Source organism: Teleopsis dalmanni, chromosome 1 (genome assembly GCF_002237135.1).
Source record: "Teleopsis dalmanni isolate 2A chromosome 1, ASM223713v2, whole genome shotgun sequence".
Lineage (NCBI taxonomy): Eukaryota > Metazoa > Arthropoda > Insecta > Diptera > Diopsidae > Teleopsis > Teleopsis dalmanni.
In genome coordinates, this window is record NC_051846.1 from 132,145,483 (window position 1) to 132,163,328 (window position 17,846).

Here is a 17,846-nt window from a genome sequence, read left to right on the forward strand (position 1 = left end):
ATGACCAAATTATTGACAGTTAGTGCATTGTACTGGATCTTTCTTTTTGAAGGGTTCTTCTACTGTTATCCTTCGATGTAAAAGATAGCGAAGATTGTAAATTGGATGCATTTCTCCTTTGGTGAGTTTTTTTGCGTTTGGCTCAAGTTCTGCTTTAAATATTGGTTGAGGTATTTTATTTTTATTTTTAGTATTAGAGATGGACTTTGTTTCGAATCCGGCTTCTGCCAATGCTGCTTTTATATCAGATTTCGGTACGAAATGTTCTATACCTTTTATTACCACACTTAAACCTTTGCTACTTTTTAACTGATAGGTGTAGTAGCTTTTGTTATTGGCATCAAAGAACTTTATAATCTTTCTATAGTTAAATTCGTCATTTATTTGGATTTTTGTTTCATGAACATTTCCTTTCAAAAGTGGAATCGCGTAGAAATGTTTATCGCCGATAAGGGATGTCATCTTCTTTAAGAGCTCATTCGAATTTTTTTCCCTTAAGTAGATTGGAGGTGGTTTATATTTTTACTTCTTTATTAAATAAAATTGTTGAAAGAACACAAATTTACAATATGAAAAACGTAAATAAACAGATTTATTTAATATTGTCTTCGAACAAAATAAATTTTAATCGAGTTTTTATGTCATCTTTTCAATTGTAAATTACAAAATTGAAAGACTTACGCGCAATGACATTCCACATTGTTGACAAACAATGTGCTGTAGAAAATGGATTTTTAAACAGAAAATTTACACAATATTTAATAGTTTCCAATTCTTAAAGGTTTTCTTTGATAAATTTTTTTTTGATATGGCAACTTGAAATCAATTTTGTTCTCGAGACTGCGTTTGTTTTAAGACTTTGAAAATTTGCACAAATTGTTAAGCGGGAATTCTGTAGAAAATATGGTAGAGCGAATTGAAGACTTAAATCTTCCTAATGCTGTTGTTGCGCGATTAATAAAAGATGCTTTACCTGAGGGATCTAATGTTAGTAAAGAAGCTCGTCAAGCCATTGCTCGTGCTGCATCAGTATTTGTAATTTATCTCACATCAACTTCAACTACTCTGGCCCATAAACAAAATCACAAAACGATAACAGCTGCAAATATATTGTATGCTTTGTCGCAATTGGAGTTCGAGTCTTTTGTACCACAACTTACGAAAGATCTAGAAGCGTACAGGAAGTTAGTTAAAGACAAAAAAGAAATAAAAGCAAAAAAAAATACTTCAGCTGAGTCAGATGAAAAACTAGTGACTGACGATGGAAACAAGGATTGAAGTGCTTAATTGATGTTAACAGTAGATTCTCCTTTTTTTAAAAGGAAGGAAGAGTCTGGATCAATTATTTTCAAATATACCATTCTTAGATTTATTTTGTGTAACGTATTGTTAGTAATTTTTAAAGTAAAAATTAGTATTGAATATTAGTTGTGAAATAAACATGAGAAATATATGTGAAATACTAGTATCGATAGAGTAAACAGTTGTTTTATTTTTTTATACATTGGTTTAAGTTACTAGTTCAGCATCAACATCTTGCCAAAATGGGTCTGAAAACGTATCTGATTCGCCATCGGCATCATGGGCAATAGCTGGCGATGATAACTCCACTCCTTCCATGGACGGCTCGTCGCATTCTATAGGCCATTCTTCATCTTGTGCCATTGAATTATTTATTGCGTCACTATCTTTCGCAGATGATCGTGATGCTTGTCCTAATGCATTTACGCCATCTACTGCTCTATGGTACTGTGGTTCCATGCTATAAAATGGATTAATAATAGAAATTGAAACTAAGTTAAAACAAAACAACTACCTTAAAGCAATTGTGTAATACTCCAATGCGCCATTAAGATCTTTTTCAGAGCTTAATATATCACCTAGCATTGTAAAAAGCTTGTGATGAGGATAACTTACTACCTGCTTCTTAAGCATAGCAATTGCTTGCTGTGTTTCCCCTTCCGCTTGACAGACTTCAGCCATTAGAGCAACAGCAGGCGCATAATGTTCATCGATCTCCAATGCTTTTGATACAAACTTTTTCGCACTTTTTTTAGCCAATGGATTTGTTGAATGAAATAATGTACGAGCAAACATCTAAGAATTCAGTATTAAGTCAAGAATTGGTTTAACAGCACATGATACATACAACATAACTTCTTGGTGAGTTTCGAAAATAGCGAACAGCTAGGGCACACATTGTTTGTGCTTCTTTTAGACGCCTTAAACCTACATAACAGTGAAAAAGCCCTTTATATACTTCAAATCTATAATTTGCCAAACATTGTGCCGCTCTAAAGAAGGAAATAGCATCTTTATGACGCTTTAATTGCAAACAAATTTTTCCACGTAACAACCAAGCTTCTGTATTTCGAGAATCAACAGATATGGCTTTATGTGTAAATGAAGAAGCTTTTTCCAATTTTCCTGCACCATAAAAACACTGAGCGAGAACAAACCAATGACCTGATGAAAATTCATTAATATTTGTAAGTTGTGCAGTTAATTTATCCAACTCTTGTAATTTTTGGTTATATTCATATACTACAGCCAACGGCATAAGAGCGTCCATACTATAAGGATTAATCATGAGAGCGGTTTCTAGATAATGTTGTGCTTGTGGAAAACTGCCGTGGTAGTATAAGCATTTTCCTATTAAAGTAAGTAATTGTTCATTTTGATGAAATTTCGTATTTTCGTTAATAGACTGAAACGTTTTGGACGCTTCTAGATGTTTGCGCCCAAACATTTGTGCATGCGCCTTAATCCAGTTACTTAACCATTCTATATTTTTGGGCACACAACTCGCTAACAAAATAAAAATAAAATAACTTAAGTATATTTATTAGTTAAATTTTTCAACAAAACACACCATTCACAATAAGTGAGTTTACTTCGATTCCATCAACTCCTAGCTTTAGCAGTTCCTCTATTGCATCTAGTGCTAATGGACATTCTCTTAAAACATCCTTATATGAAAGTACCGCTTCAGAAGTATTAGCAGAGCGACTATAATGTAAAAAATTAGCCAGCATCATATTAATTTTCGGAGTACGCGCTTTTTGTGGCACCGCTTGTAATGCTGCAGTTGCCAAATTTTGTTCTCCCATTTCGCGATAACATATAGCTAAACGATAACGTGTCTCTACTTCGCTAAAGTGATTATAAGTACTTTCTATAGATGGAAGATGTACATTTTTACAACGAACCATAGCTTTACGTAGTAATAAAGCCGCATCTAATTGCTTGGCTGCCAGCCGAAAGTACCGCCTTTCTTGGTAATATGAATTGCCACTGTAAAGTAACAACTGGTATTCTAACTCCGGTGTAGCAATTGTGCGATCATTTTGCAACAAAGTACTCAACAGACTTGCCTGAAACATTAATATTAGATGAAAACAAATTGATATTGAAATAACTATACCGTTGGAATAACACAGGAATAAAGCTCATTATCATACAATTTCTTGATATTTGCAAAAAGTACTGTTTCCATGTTTTAAAACACCAAAGATTATTTTAAAAAAATCAGAAGATGGTTTTATGTTAATACAAATTAAAACACTTATTCGATATTCCTTAATTTGTTTATATTAAATTAACTTCAGTTCTCAATTCCAGTGATTTTAGTTTACTCAAATAAGATCTGTCAATTTCGTAAATTACAAAACTATTCACAATAGAATTCGTTTAAACGAATTCTTTGATTTTAAAGAATATCAAAGAATATCGCATCATATAAACAAAATATGTGTTGTAACAAAGAAAATTTGATAAATATATATATAAACATTTAAATCCGTTTAGTTGGCTAATCATGTAATATATATTCAATAAGTTCTTAATTTTTACTGCTTTTTTCATATGAATTTTACAGGTTTTTATTTTGTTCGTTAACGAAACTTTTGTAGAAACGAATTTTTTTATAAAATAAAAAGAAAACAGTTTTAAATATTTCTTATATAATGATATATTTTCTTAATAACTTTTTGAGCGTGCAAAACATAACAGCTTCTCAAATAATTTTGATATAATATCATTAAATACCGTTTTGATGTGTAATTATTAATAACAAAAACCGAAGCTACTACGAATTTTTTTTTATACGACAGTACTTAAATGGTGAATGATGAATTGTATTTCTCTGTGTAGGCTAACTTTTAAAATTTAATTTCGAAAAATCTGTTGATGCGTGAGGATGCGCATTCGCCACTAATACGCATCCTTCACCAATGATGCGTATTATTAGTTAGCATTTCTGTATCATTAGTACTTAATCGAAGTAAAAAATTTGTTTTCTGTTTATATTGTAAGGTTTAATGAGCCATTTTCGGTCAGTGTAAGCGCCATATAAGTTTAATTAAAAGAAATACACCTTTTTCACATAATTTATTGTTATAAAATGAAGTAAGATTTAAACGGGAAATGTTTTGTAAATTTTTAGTTCGTCCGTTTGATAAACATCAGGCCTTTTCGATAGCTCGCAAGTACGGCAAAAAAAACAGTGAGTTGCTGGCCTATACTGGCCGAAATGTACGCAAAACAACAACACTATTTTTTGTACCTCAGCCCGTATATGTATACTGGACACACACATCGGCCAGTGAAAAATGAGTGTTGCTAACGCAATAAGCGAACTATTGTGAACCTTCATTGAAAATTCCAACGAATATTGCAATCATATGTCAAAAGTTATATGTAAATAAAAATTTAAACAGAATTCAAAAATTTCATAAATTGGAAAAATGGAAAAAAAAAATTTTAGTGTTTTATTTTGAAATTTTCAGCATTTTTCCCATAATTCTTAATTTTGTATTCATTTTAATTTTGAGCCATTTTTTTTTTATTTCATTTTTTATTGATTCCTTCTTAACATAAGAAATTAACAATAAATTTCCAAATCTTAAACGAAATATAAAAAATTTAAAGCCTTAGCTTGTGGGTTATTTATAATCTTTTTAAATTTTGAATCTATGTTAATTATTTATTTTTATACAGAACGTAATTTGCTTGTATTATGTTATTTTTGCTGATTGTCAAAACATAACACTTGACTACTAATTATCAAAACATAACAATTTATACTATTTATTTTATTTTATCAAAAACTTAGTAACAGTTTTCATTGTTGAACATGCCGCAGGAACTGAGACTTTAAAGAGATTTCCTAATTGGCTATAAGTTATCATATTACCAACGTATCAAAGATATATTTAGACAGACTTTCTGCTTACACATTTAATACCACTACAATCTGTATCAGACAAATACTCCGATTCTGAGAAGCACAATAGAAATATATTAAATTTGTAATTTAATCACGGATACCTCAACATATATTTACTTCCGCTGTATTTCGTCGTAATCTGAAGTGATTTTTAAAATCTATTTTGCTCATGGATTCTATAGTTGCTTCAAAGTTTTTACATTTTACCTGCTCTTCTTCACTATTGCTCGAATCTTCAGAAGAAACTGTTGCTGCATTTACAACATCTAAAAAATCCGTGAAACAACTTGCTTTTTTCTCTCTGCATCGAGAGTACCTACAAAAATTTACTTATGTCAGTGTTTTATTTTTAAATTCCAATTCTTTGAATACAGAATTAAAAGGAATGCATGCTGGCCTATATCCGCTAAGCGAGACATTGGCGTCACTGTTGCAATCTGTCAAATTTTCTTTTTTGGCAAATAGTAAATCTTGCATATGTGTACATAATGCAAGCAAATTACATTTTGTATAAATTAAATAGTTAATCACCCCTATTCTGAATTGCATGGGAATGGGCGTTTGTTCCATATTTCCAAGTTTGCTATTCTGAATAATATGGGAATGGGAGTTTTTTTCCCCACTTTTGCACAAATTCTTTCCCAAGCAAATTGTTTGGGAATGTAGTATATTCGATCATGGCAACCCTGTATAAAGAAATAGGTAAAAAAGGTAAAATACGAAGTGCGTTGTTGTTCGTCGTTGTGATCAAAGGAGTAAGCGTGCCATGCCGTATAAACTATTATTATTATTATTATTAAATTGTAAATCTATATAACTATATAACATTTCTTGTGGGCAGACTATTTTTAAAAAATGTCAAATGATGGCGAAGAATTTCGGAGATTTAAGCTAATTTAACGTGGCGTCAGGAAAATGGCCGACGTATATGGAACAAATAGAATTTTTCTTTTTTGCTAATGATATTACAGATGCAAAAAAGAAAAAAGCTATCTTTCTAGCTTCATGTGGGATGGAAACAATATTAAAATCGGTTGCCACACCGGTTAACATATTAGATGAGAAATTTACATTTGATGCGGCAACTAAACTATTGACGAGTCATTTTTGTCCAGCAGCTAATATAATAATTCAACGTTTTAAATTTTATAGGAGGGATCAAAAAGAAGACGAATCAATTACCAAATTTTTGGCAGCGCTAAGGAAATTGAGCCAAGACTGCAATTTCAATGATTTAGATGAAATGTTACGAGACAGATTAGTCTGTGGCATACGCGACGGGAATTTACAAAAGCGGCTTCTGGCGAATGACCAGTTAACATTAAAAATAGCGCTGGAGGAAGCTATTGCATCAGAACCAGCACAAAAAAATGCGATGGAACTTAAAACGTCAGCCAGCCTGCCAGGTTTGAATAAAATTTCAAGCAACAAGGTAAAACATATTCGTGCTCCAGTAGACCATATTCAGAATTGTTATCGTTGTCGAGGAAATCATCAGTCAGATCAGTGCAAATTTAAAGACGCGGAATGTTATTATTGCAAAAAGCGTGGACATATTGAGAGAGTTTGCATAAAAAAAGCAAAAACCAAAAAGCCAGCAATAAATAGCTGGAGAAGGCTAAACAGAGTAAATCTTTTATTTATTGTCAATGTTCGCTAAAAGTAATCCAAATTAAGTCAAGTACAATTAAGAACTTGGGGAACAGAAAAAAATCTTAAACTGAGTGGAGAATCAGAAGTACCAGTCTCGTTTGGGAATGTCATAAAGAAACTAAAGTTATTAGTAGCAGCGGGTGATGGTCCGGCTCTAATTGGTTGAAATTGGTTCAACAATTTGAGAATTAGTATAACCAGCAATTTATGCAATATAGAATCAACTATTCCAATAGAAGTGATGAACTTCAGTTCAGTTTTTGATGGAAATCTTGGAGATTACAAGGGAAATCCTGTGAAGTTACAAATGTCAGTTTCAAGCAAACCTTAATTTCTTCGATATCGACAAGTGCCTTTTGCACTAAAACTTAAGATGGAAGCAGCATTAAAGAAGTTGGAAGATGAAGGCGCACTACGCTCAATACCCTTTAGTGAATGGGCAATACCGGTTGTACCTATTATTAAACCAGTGTGGAGAATATAAGTGCAAAGTGAATCAAATGCTTTGCAAGGAAACGTATCCATTACCTACTAATACAGAAGTACTAGCAACATTAGCAAATTGTAAGTGGTTTATAAAGCTGGATTTAGATTGAGCCGCCGCCTTGAGTGCATTAATACTAAGTATTTGTTGAACTGGTTCGGGATCATCCTCTGCTATTTGATCTAATTTCGTTCTGCATACTTTAGCAATATGACCGACTTTCCCACACGCAAAGCATTTAGACTTACTGAACTTGCACTCTCTTCTGAGATGCTGACCACCACATCCATAACAATTCGTTGTTTTCTCTTTTGTCATCCGCATCGCTTTTTCATGATTCTCACTAAAAATACGTTTTGTTTTTACTGGAGCGCAACCTAGCTTATATGTTGATTCACTTGGTTGCCCTAACTCTGTACCCTTGACGTCTGTTGTTGTTTTTTGCGCTCGCTCGATTGTATGCGCAATTTCATACGCTTCAGTGAAATTTTTTGGTTTTCTAATTACTATTTCATCACAAATATTGCGAGATTCAACCCCATATAGCAATTGCTCCACCAACATTCTATCCAAGAAATCTACATACTCACAGAATCTAGCACCTTCTTTTAAGCGAAGCACAAACTTAGAAATTAATTCTCCCTTCTCTTGTTTAATTTGTCGGAACCTGATGCTTTCAGCGTACTTATTCCGTGTACCATCAAAATGATGAATTAACATATTTTTAATTTCGTTGTATGTAAACATATCAGGTGCAATTGGACTAGCGAGGATTTTAAGAACATCGTTGAGTTCTGCTCCCATGTATAAGTTAACAACGGATTTACTGGTGTCAGCGGATAATATATTTTTTAATTAATATTATCATATTTATTTTAATATATTATTTAGCGTACTTATATCAATTGTATAATATTAATAATAAAGAATTCGTATGTAACCAATTTCCAGACACTACGTCAGCATAAGATCATATTTCTTTTTGCATTCCTATGCTGAAGTACGTGTCGAACAGCAAAATCAATAAATGCGTTTTCAGTTTTAGAAAAGCGCCATAGGAAGCTAACGTGTTTTATTTAATTTTGTGAGTAAAGTCTTCATAGAAGACAGAAAAATTAAATAAAATAACAATTGTGCCAAGACAATTGTTAACTTATACACGTACATACTCTCCTTGTTCGGCTTCCGGTATCTTGCTCAAATTTAACGCCCAGTCCACACGCGTGAAATAATCCTGCACTGAGGATCCTTCTCCTAATTTAAATTCTGCAATCTTAAATGGTGGTGGTTTAAGATGTCATCGAACTTGCGTTTGAATTTGTTAAATTGTTAACAGCAACCGCTTCCGTCACCGCCATTCGAATCGTACCTGCGAGTGATTCCATCATGGTCTTCATTTCGCTTGCTGTGAGACTCATTTTTTTGAATCCCACTTCTGACACCACTTTTGTATTTCAACTTTATTCATTCAAGTTACAGATAAGATAATATTTTTTCATTTCTACTTCATAATAATAAACTATTAACAAACACTACTCAGTTAAAATGACAACTGTCAAACTTCATAAATAATGTTGCTAGTGTATAAAATTCATACACAACAAGCGTATACACAGGTGAAGGTTGACCAAGAATCAGCAAGGATACTTACACTAAACACACATCGCGGACTTTTTGAAGTTACAAGATTACCGTTTGGAATTTCAACGGCACCAGGTATTTTTCAACCGATAATGGAAGGAGTTCTTAAGAACATAGATGGTGTGATTATTTATTTAGACGACATTCTAATTGGCGGAACAACTCTGGAAGAGTTGTGGGATAGAACACGAATAGCCCTGAAATCTGTACAGGATGTAAGACTGAAGCCTAAAAAATCAAAATGTGTTTTCACGGTACAAGAGATAATATTTTTGGGGTTTAAGATAAGCAGAGAAGGAGTGCGTCCAACTGACGAAAAGGTAAAGACAATAGCTCAAGCACCAAGAACCAATAAACAGAATAAACAACAGCTGCAAGCTTTTCTTGGGTTAATTACATTTTATGATAGATTTTTACAAAATAAGAGCGATCTATTGGAACCGCTGTATCAACTATGAAGAAAAGAGATACCATTTAAATGGGGTAAAGAACAGAAATTAAGTTTTGAACGAGCAAAGAAGCTACTACAATCAAAAAATCTTTTGGTGCATTATTTGGCTGACTTACCACTGATATTATGCGGAGACGCATCGCCGTATGGAGTTGGCGTCGTTTTGGCACACAAGATGCCGGATGATAGAGAAGCACCGATTGCTTTTGGCTCCAGAACATTACAGGGAGCGGAACGAAATTATTCACAGTTGGATAAAGAAGCGCTAACGATTATGTTTGGTGTGCAAAAGTTTCATCAATTTTTAAGTGGTAGACAATTTACAATAATGACAGATCAGAAACCACTAGTGGGATAAACCAACATCACAGCATATATCACCCAGAATGTTAAGGTGGTCGTTAAAGTTAGGCGCTTACCAGTATGAGATTAAATTCTGAGAAGGGAAACATCACCAGAATGCAGATGCATTGAGCCGGTTACCTTTAAATGATGTAAAGCTACAAATACCGAAAATACTTGAAATATTATGCTGTAATGAGGCTGAAGAACAGTTTTTGATCACTGCGAAAGACATTGCACAAGCAACCAGAAGAGATCCAGTACTATCAAAAGTAATGTGGCATATCCAAAGGAAAGATACAGTTTTGCCATATAAGTCAATCCAGTTTAAACCGTTTATGAATAAAATCCAGGAACTATCAGTGAATGCACAATGTTTGTTTTGAGGAGCAAGGGCAATAATACCAGCAATACTACGTCCCAGAATACTTGACATGTTGCGCGAAACTATTTTTGGTGGCCTGGTTTACATGAAGACATAGAAATATTAGCTAGACGTTGTGAAAAGTGTGGATGTAACAAAAAGTATCCTCCTGTAGCAGCAAGTAAACCATGGCCAGCAACGCTAAGGCCATGGTCACGGTTACATATTGATTATGCGGGACCCAAAAATTTAACTTGCAATTCGTTGAACTTGTGTTTCCAAAATAAAGCTGTAGTTTATAAGCTCGTTCTAATTTAAAAGCACGGCAAGTGCTTTGGTTGGTGTCACTAATTAAATTAAAAATAAGTGAGAATAAAACCTGGAACTTGAGCATTGAAAGTTTGTGCAGCCTTGGCTTCTTGTTGATAAACACGATTAGTCATCGCTTCTAATTTGACAGGCACGAGTTCTACGCCTGGCACTTGCAATCCAAACAAATTATATACGGACTATAAACTAATTAAATAAAAATTCGATTATTCCAAAGACCACTGATAAAGAGTACTTGGCAATACTCGAAACAGCGTTGTATGGTCAGGCAAACTTCAATAAAATTAATATAAGTTGTTGTGTTTGTTCTTTATTTCTTTCTTTGCTATTCAAAATCCCTCTAAATTTTAATAAAGCTTCTTCATCACCATACAAAGAAAGCGTAGCTTTACAGCAACGCGAGTAATTTATTCTAAAATTATTATTATAATAAAATTATTATAATAAATTTAATATTTTCTAATTTTTATTTATTTATTTTATTCACAAGGGTTGATTAGTTTTTCGAATATATTTTATTAAAATTATTATTTTAATAAAAGTATTATAACAAATTTAATATACTAAAATTTTTATTTATTTATTTTATCCACAAGGGTTGATTAGTTTTTCGAATATATTTTAATAAAATTATTATTATAATAAAAGTATTATTACAAATGGAATATATTTAAATTTTTATTTATTTATTTTATCCACTATGGTTTTTTTCCACAAATTAAAGCGTTAACTATTGTTATTTAAAACAATAGAATAATGAAAGGACACCAAATCCGAGAATGAACGGGATTCCTGAAATAAGTTAATATATTTTTTGTAATTATGCGCAGGTGAAACAATGCATCTTTTAATTCGAATTTTAGTTAAAACAATAATTTCAATTAACAAATAAGATATTTTACTTTGTTTTATTGTATATAAGAAAATAATAAATTATATACATATTCAAATAATAAAATAAATAAATAAAATAAAAATTTTCTATTATATACTTATAAAATATTCATTATATTCATTTCTGGTCATTTGTCCAGCAGACAAATATGTGATTTTTACATTTAAATCAACATATATACGCAATTCTTTTCTTTGTTTTGCTCATTTTCGCACTTTTCGTCATTAAAAAGTGCCATGGTTGCCAAAATTTAACAAAACAAATTTGAAACTGTTGTTGTTCCCAAAACTGCTGTCTCCCAAGCAATTCAGAATAAGGGAATTGTGTTTTTGGGAATAGCGTGGGAATAGGGAATTTTGTTCTCTGGGAGTATTCATGTTTGCTATAAATATAAAATTGCAAATTAAAAGGAATGTTAAGATTGTTGGAAATTTTAAAATAAAACACTGAAATTTTTTCCATATTCCTAATTTTCAAATTTATGAAATTTTTGAATTTTATATGAATTTTTGTTTACATATGATTTTTGACATATGATTGCAACATTCGTTGGAATTTCCAAAAAAGGTTCACAATAGGTCCCTTTTTTTACTGTTCGATGTGCTTGGCCATTATACCTATACTGGCAGAGGTAGGGAAAATAGTGTAGTTGTTTTGCATACATTTCGGCCAGTATAGGCTAGCAACTTGCTGTTTTTTGTCATACTTGCGAGCCACCGAAAAGGCCTAATCTAATCAGTAATAAAATTTAACTAAAAAAGACAAAAACCAAAAGATTATCAGTTCATTTTATAGTGTTGGTTTCGGTCCAACTCGCTCAGTCTATTCACTTAGAAAGCAGCATCAGAAGCATTTGCCAATTTATTGAAAGTTTTTCTGAAGTAACAATGATTCTTAAACCTGGCAAACTACTCTGAAAGTGATGTATGCCCATGTGGTCGGTAGAGTTGTGGTCGGTAGACGTCTGACTCCAGCTCTTTAGTTTGGCTTTATGAGCAACAATCTACACAAGCTCAACTTCAGAATATTTTTGATACTATGAAGAAAGCTTTCGAGCATAGCATAAAATTTAGATAAAGTTTAATATAAAGGGCTGCTGAAAAAGTTGTGGTTATTCCTACCGATCACTTAGGGTGGCTCACGTTATAAGGGAGAAATTTAAAAATGAACTTTGGAATGAGGGCACCTCCTGAAAATATACTATTGACCAAACAAAAATGTTCCTGAAGTTTTGGAGAAATAGGAATAAAAATGACGTTGTGTCCTACTCAAGCAAGGTTGGGATTTCAGTACAAAAAACGGAATATTTTCAATATAAGTCATTTTATTCCATATCAAAGAGATATCAAAGCGGCAAATTTCAAATATTTCAAGCAAGAATATCCACAATTTTAAATTTCGTCGCCCCAATGTTTATTCTAGAGATCAATTTACATTTAACTCGGGTAATTTGTGTGAAGTTAATCATTGACAAAGATTTTTCGTACACAATCTTGACAAGTTTTATCAGTTGCTATCCTTTCACATGAATGAAAAAACAAGATTTGCAAGTAGTCGAACACTATCATAAAAACTACCTTCACACAACAAATCAGATTTAAGTTTTAAAGCATATATATGGTATATATATATATATTATATGTATATATATATGCTGAAAAAAAAAGATTTTCTTAAAATGATTATTTTGTATTAATTGTAGTATACCATATATGTATTGTAATCCAAAATTTACATACCGTTATCAATCCTTCGGCTAAGCAATCTCATTCTATACGCTCTATCGTCAAAACTGTTAAATGCATTATTTAAAAAAGCGTCTTATATATCAAGTTTGTAAGTCTTCATGCCCACACCTTTTGTTATAACAAAATAATAAAATGATCTTGAATTGAAAAATGTTCATTTTTTGTACTGAAAACCCAACTTTTCTCAATTGGCGCAATACCATTTTTAATCCTACATATTTCTCTACAACTTCAGGAATATCGTTTTTTTGGTTAATGGCATATTCATAGCGGGTGCGCTCATTAAAAATCGTATTTTTGTTTTTTGAGTCACCCTAATGTAGGATGGCTCTTCGACATTTTTTTTTTTTTGTTAATTCTTCAAATAAGACAAAAATCGTTTTAATATTGCACCTAGTACAAATAACAAAAAAAAAGGTACTAATAAGCAATTTGATTTAAATATTTAAGGTAAAAAAAAATGAAGCTATTTTGCTACTCGCTGTCCATTAAGTCTGCCACTGTTTTCCTTTTTAGCCGTCTAGGTATTGCAACCACCTGGAGAAGACTGGATGCTGTAACGTTGACATGTGTTTTCAATCGCTGTTTGTGAGCAATGGCTCACCTTTTTGCCACGACGTCGACTGTTGGTATGTCAAGGTCACGGTGGAGATCACTTTTCTAATGTAATATGGAGCATTTACGATGTATCGTAGTTGCAATGTATTTCTTGCTGGCACAACCCCAGAATTGTATGCCATAACTCCAAGCCGGCTTCAATATTTGTTTATAGACCATTAGTTTGTTGTGGATTGCCAGTTTAGAGCGCCTGCCAATGAGATGGTAAAATTTGTTTAGTTTTAGGTCAAGCTCTTCTCGTTTTTTCTTAACATGCGCTTTTCAGCGCAGCTTAGCGTCGAGCGTAATGCCCAGATATTTGGCTTCGTTGGCGTGTGGAATTTTTGTGGCATCGATATGAATTTGAGTATGGTTATAATTTCGCAATGAGAAGACTATATGTACTGATTTTTCCTTATTTAGCTTGATTCTCCATTTTTTTGCCCATGAAGCAATTTGATTGACTGTGTGTTGCAGATTAGGCGTCGCGTCTTCTGTATTGTTTTCGATTGCTAGAACCGCAGTATCGTCTGCAAATGTTGCTGTAACTAGTTGGTTTGCAGAGGGTAAGTCGTGTGTAAACAGGAGATATAGAATGGGCCCAAGAATGCTCCCCTGCGGGACGCCTACGCTAATCTTCTTTAGTGCTGAATGTGCACCTTCATATTTAACACTGAAGTACCTGTCGTTTATGTTATAATCTAGTATGTTTTGCATTAGTTTAAACAATCTTAAATAATGAAATGTAAACAAAATTCAGTTAAATATAAACTGTCAATCGTGTCGGTTGTATTTACTTCAGTTGGCGACGAGGATAAAAATCTGCAATTATTCAATCCCTTTCACGCTTATTTCGTACCGTTCAATTTTACATACAATCAAGCCGGGCGAAAGTGAAATTTATAAGCAATTGCTTAAAGAACAACAAGAGTTCTCAAAAAATTTACTGAAACAACAACGTGAGCGGATGGACTCAATGTTCCAAAAACAAGAAACTACCGGTGTATCTGAAAGAAATCACAACATTGTTCCAGTATTTCACAAATTTTCGAAAGAACAGCAAACCTGGGAATCGTACTTAGAACAACTTAACCGATATTTTTTAGCATATTCAGTTCAGTGCAGTGAAAAACAAAAATCATTTTTCTTGTCTTGGATTGGCACAGAAAATTTTGAGCTGCTAAAAAATCTTTTCGGTAACACGAAAGTACAAGAACAATCTTTCGATAATTTAACGGAAAAACTAACGGATCATTTCCAGTCGAAACGACATTGTTTTTTTTTTTTTGTTGCTTCCCTTTATTATACAACTGCCAAGATTTAGCATTTAGTATACATTTTTACATAATGGAACTTCAAGTAATAATTCAAAAACAAGATTAAGAATTACATGAGTGAACTATTAATAGTGAATAAAAACTTTTCTTTAAATTATATAAACTAAATATTATAAAATAATTAAAATTAATGGATAGATGATATAATAAATGAGTCAATTAAATAGACTGCTATGAATATATTAGTTAGTTTGCTAGTTCTGATGGAAATAAGCGTTTCAATCTTCTGTTATGTGTGGCTTCGTCATTAGGTAGCTGCCTCATTGTTGGGTTAGGATGGAAAAGTAATCTGTCTGTGTGCTTTTTACTATTTTTTCGGATAACGTCTGCAACGAAGGGTATCTTTAAATCGCGATGAATGTCATAGTTTGAGATGTACCATTCAGCGTTGATGATAGTCCTAAGTATTTTTGATTGTAGTCTTTGCAGTATTTGAATGTTGGATTTACATGCTGTGGCCCATATTTCGGCTCCATATTTCCATATTGGAGCGATTACTGTTTTATATACTAGAAGTTTATTTTCCACGGTTAGTTTTGATTTCGAGCAGAGTAGCCAGTACAATTGTCCAAAGCGACGTTTAATTTCATTGCTTTTAGCTTTAATATGGTCTTTCCAAGTTAATCTGCTATCTATAGTAATGCCAAGGTAATTAGCCTTTGTGTGTGTGAAGACTTCGTCATTGTTAATTTTTATACGTTTTAGGTCATATTTTTTATTCGTGTAGATAACATGAACTGTTTTGCTTGTATTTATTTGAACTCCCCATTTGTCGAACCATTCGAGCGTTGCGTTTAGGTAATTCTGCAAGTTGTCTGTGGATATGTTAAAATTTTTATTAGCTGCAATTAGGGCTGTATCATCTGCAAAAGTTGCTATCAAACTTTGAGGATCAGAAGGTATCGGGACATCAGCTGTGTATAGCAAGTAGAGTAATGGACCTAGTACGCTTCCTTGGGGCACACCAGCTTTCATTTGTTTAAGTTCGGAGATTGTGGCTTTATACTTCACATAAAAGTATCTATTTTGTAGATAGCTCTTAAGTAGGAGGTAAAAGTTTGTTGGAAGAAGCTCTGATAGTTTAGTTAGTAGACCTCCATGCCAAACGCTGTCAAAAGCCTTTGCGACATCTAGATATACCGCCGAGGAAAATTGTTTTGTGTCAATATCACTAGTTATTTTATTAACAACTCTGTGAACTTGTTGTATAGTCGAATACTTTTTCCGAAAGCCGAATTGATGGTCAGGTACAAGTTTTTCTTTATGAAGAATCGGTTCTAGTCTTGATAAAATTATTTTTTCAAACAATTTTGACATAACTGGTAATAGGCTAATTGGTCTGTATGATTTTGTTACAGATATGTCCTTATTTGGTTTAGGTATAGTGATTACTTCTGCTACTTTCCAAACTTTTGGAAAATACTTAAGGCGAAAAGCGCAACTAAACAGATTTCTCATATATACAAGTGCTTGAAGAGGCAGCTCAGTCAGAATCTTTCCTGTGATACTATCATATCCCGGTGATTTTTTTGCTTTAATTTTATTTTTAATAGTATTCTTAATCTCTGTTATTGAAACTTTCTTTATTGCGACATTTTGAGTAGAGCTGCTCCGTGTAACGTTGCTATCATGCTGTTTTGGGTTACTAAACGTAATTTCGAAGTACGTGGCAAAAAGTTCAGCTTTTTCGGTGTTAGTTCTAGCCCAAGTTCCATTTGCTTTCCTTAGTGGTGGTTGAAGCATTACTGAGTTGTTGATATTTTTAGTAACTTTCCATAAAGAATAGTTAGTGATTTTGTCAGCTGTCAAGTTCATTATGCGTTTTTGCAGGTTTTTATTTTTCTCATTAAGTAGCATAATTTTAAGTTCTTTGGTTAGTTTGTTTAAGTCCTTTTTTAGTTCAGGGGACCGATTTATTTGCCATTGTTTTCTCAGTTTTCTTCTGTCCATTATCTTGCTTTTAACTGCCATCGAGATTTTATTTTGAGTGTCGTTTTATTTAAGAACTGGGGTAGAATTTGTCACGGCAACAGCGATCATTTCGTTTAAGCATACAATCGCGCTTTCAATTTCGTCTTCAGATTTTAAGGAAATATTTATTGTCAGGTCGGTATTAAGAATATCTCTAAACGTGTCCCAACATGTTTTGTTATTATAGATTAATTTTGTCCTTGTGATGTTTAGTTTTCTGTCGCTTTGATATGATAGCATAATTGGTGAGTGATCAGATGATAAGTCAGGAAGTGTACTTACTGTAAGAAATCGTTTATTTATATTTTTGGTCACAAAGAAGTCAATCACGTCTGGTATTTTGTTCATATCATACCTGTGCTTAGAATGTCTGCTTTTTTTGTCAATGATAGCATTATGTAAATTTTTCCCTTTGCAGTTGGTAATTCTTGAGCCCCACAAAGTATTTTTTGCATTAAAGTCTCCACCAACAATGTACCGATTGCCGAGAGTGTTAAGGTAGCTCAGGTATACATCCTTCGAGTTATTGTGCTTCGGAGGGCAGTAAATAGCTGATACTGTTAACTCGCCTTTTGTATCTTGAATATGGACACTTGTAGCTTGTATTTGTTCTGTTTGGTATATACTGGCTATTGAGCATTGCATATTTTGCTTAATAATTACTGCTGTTCCACCATGGGCTTTGTTGTCGGGATGATTTGTATGATATATCGAATAGTTAGGGATTTTGATGAAACTTTTATCTGTGAAGTGGGTCTCTGATACCAGTAGTATATCAATGGAATTGATATTTAAGTATGTTCTCA

The 17,846-nt window shown here is 32.9% G+C and overlaps 3 protein-coding genes across 4 annotated transcripts in view; 1 reads left to right on the forward strand and 2 right to left on the reverse strand.

Annotated features, from left to right (window-relative positions):
- LOC119668745 overlaps positions 1-17,846 on the reverse strand; it is a 308,120-nt gene that overhangs the window by 210,439 nt on the left and 79,835 nt on the right. The window lies entirely within an intron of this gene.
- LOC119668756 (DNA polymerase epsilon subunit 3-like) lies at positions 810-1,481 on the forward strand. The gene has a single exon (XM_038078367.1). The coding sequence runs from the start codon at positions 904-906 to the stop codon at positions 1,276-1,278; it is 375 nt and encodes a 124-aa protein (XP_037934295.1). The 5' UTR covers positions 810-903; the 3' UTR covers positions 1,279-1,481.
- Positions 1,343-3,643, reverse strand: LOC119668749 (anaphase-promoting complex subunit 7-like). The gene is made up of 5 exons (XM_038078360.1): positions 3,425-3,643; positions 2,873-3,374; positions 2,150-2,808; positions 1,817-2,097; positions 1,343-1,762 (listed from the first exon to the last, which is right to left on the reverse strand). The coding sequence occupies exons 1-5, from the start codon at positions 3,494-3,496 to the stop codon at positions 1,510-1,512; spliced, it is 1,767 nt and encodes a 588-aa protein (XP_037934288.1). The 5' UTR covers positions 3,497-3,643; the 3' UTR covers positions 1,343-1,509.

Excerpts from the sequence above, each read along its gene's own strand:
- LOC119668756 (XM_038078367.1), top strand. The coding sequence starts at position 904 with ATGGTAGAGCGAATTGAAGACTTAAATCTTCCTAATGCTGTTGTTGCG.
- LOC119668749 (XM_038078360.1), bottom strand. The coding sequence starts at position 3,496 with ATGGAAACAGTACTTTTTGCAAATATCAAGAAATTGTATGATAATGAG. Across the intron at positions 3,375-3,424 it reads ATTCCTGTGTTATTCCAACG|GCAAGTCTGTTGAGTACTTT; the intron begins GTATAGTTATTT and ends TTAATGTTTCAG. Across the intron at positions 1,763-1,816 it reads TATTACACAATTGCTTTAAG|CATGGAACCACAGTACCATA; the intron begins GTAGTTGTTTTG and ends TCCATTTTATAG.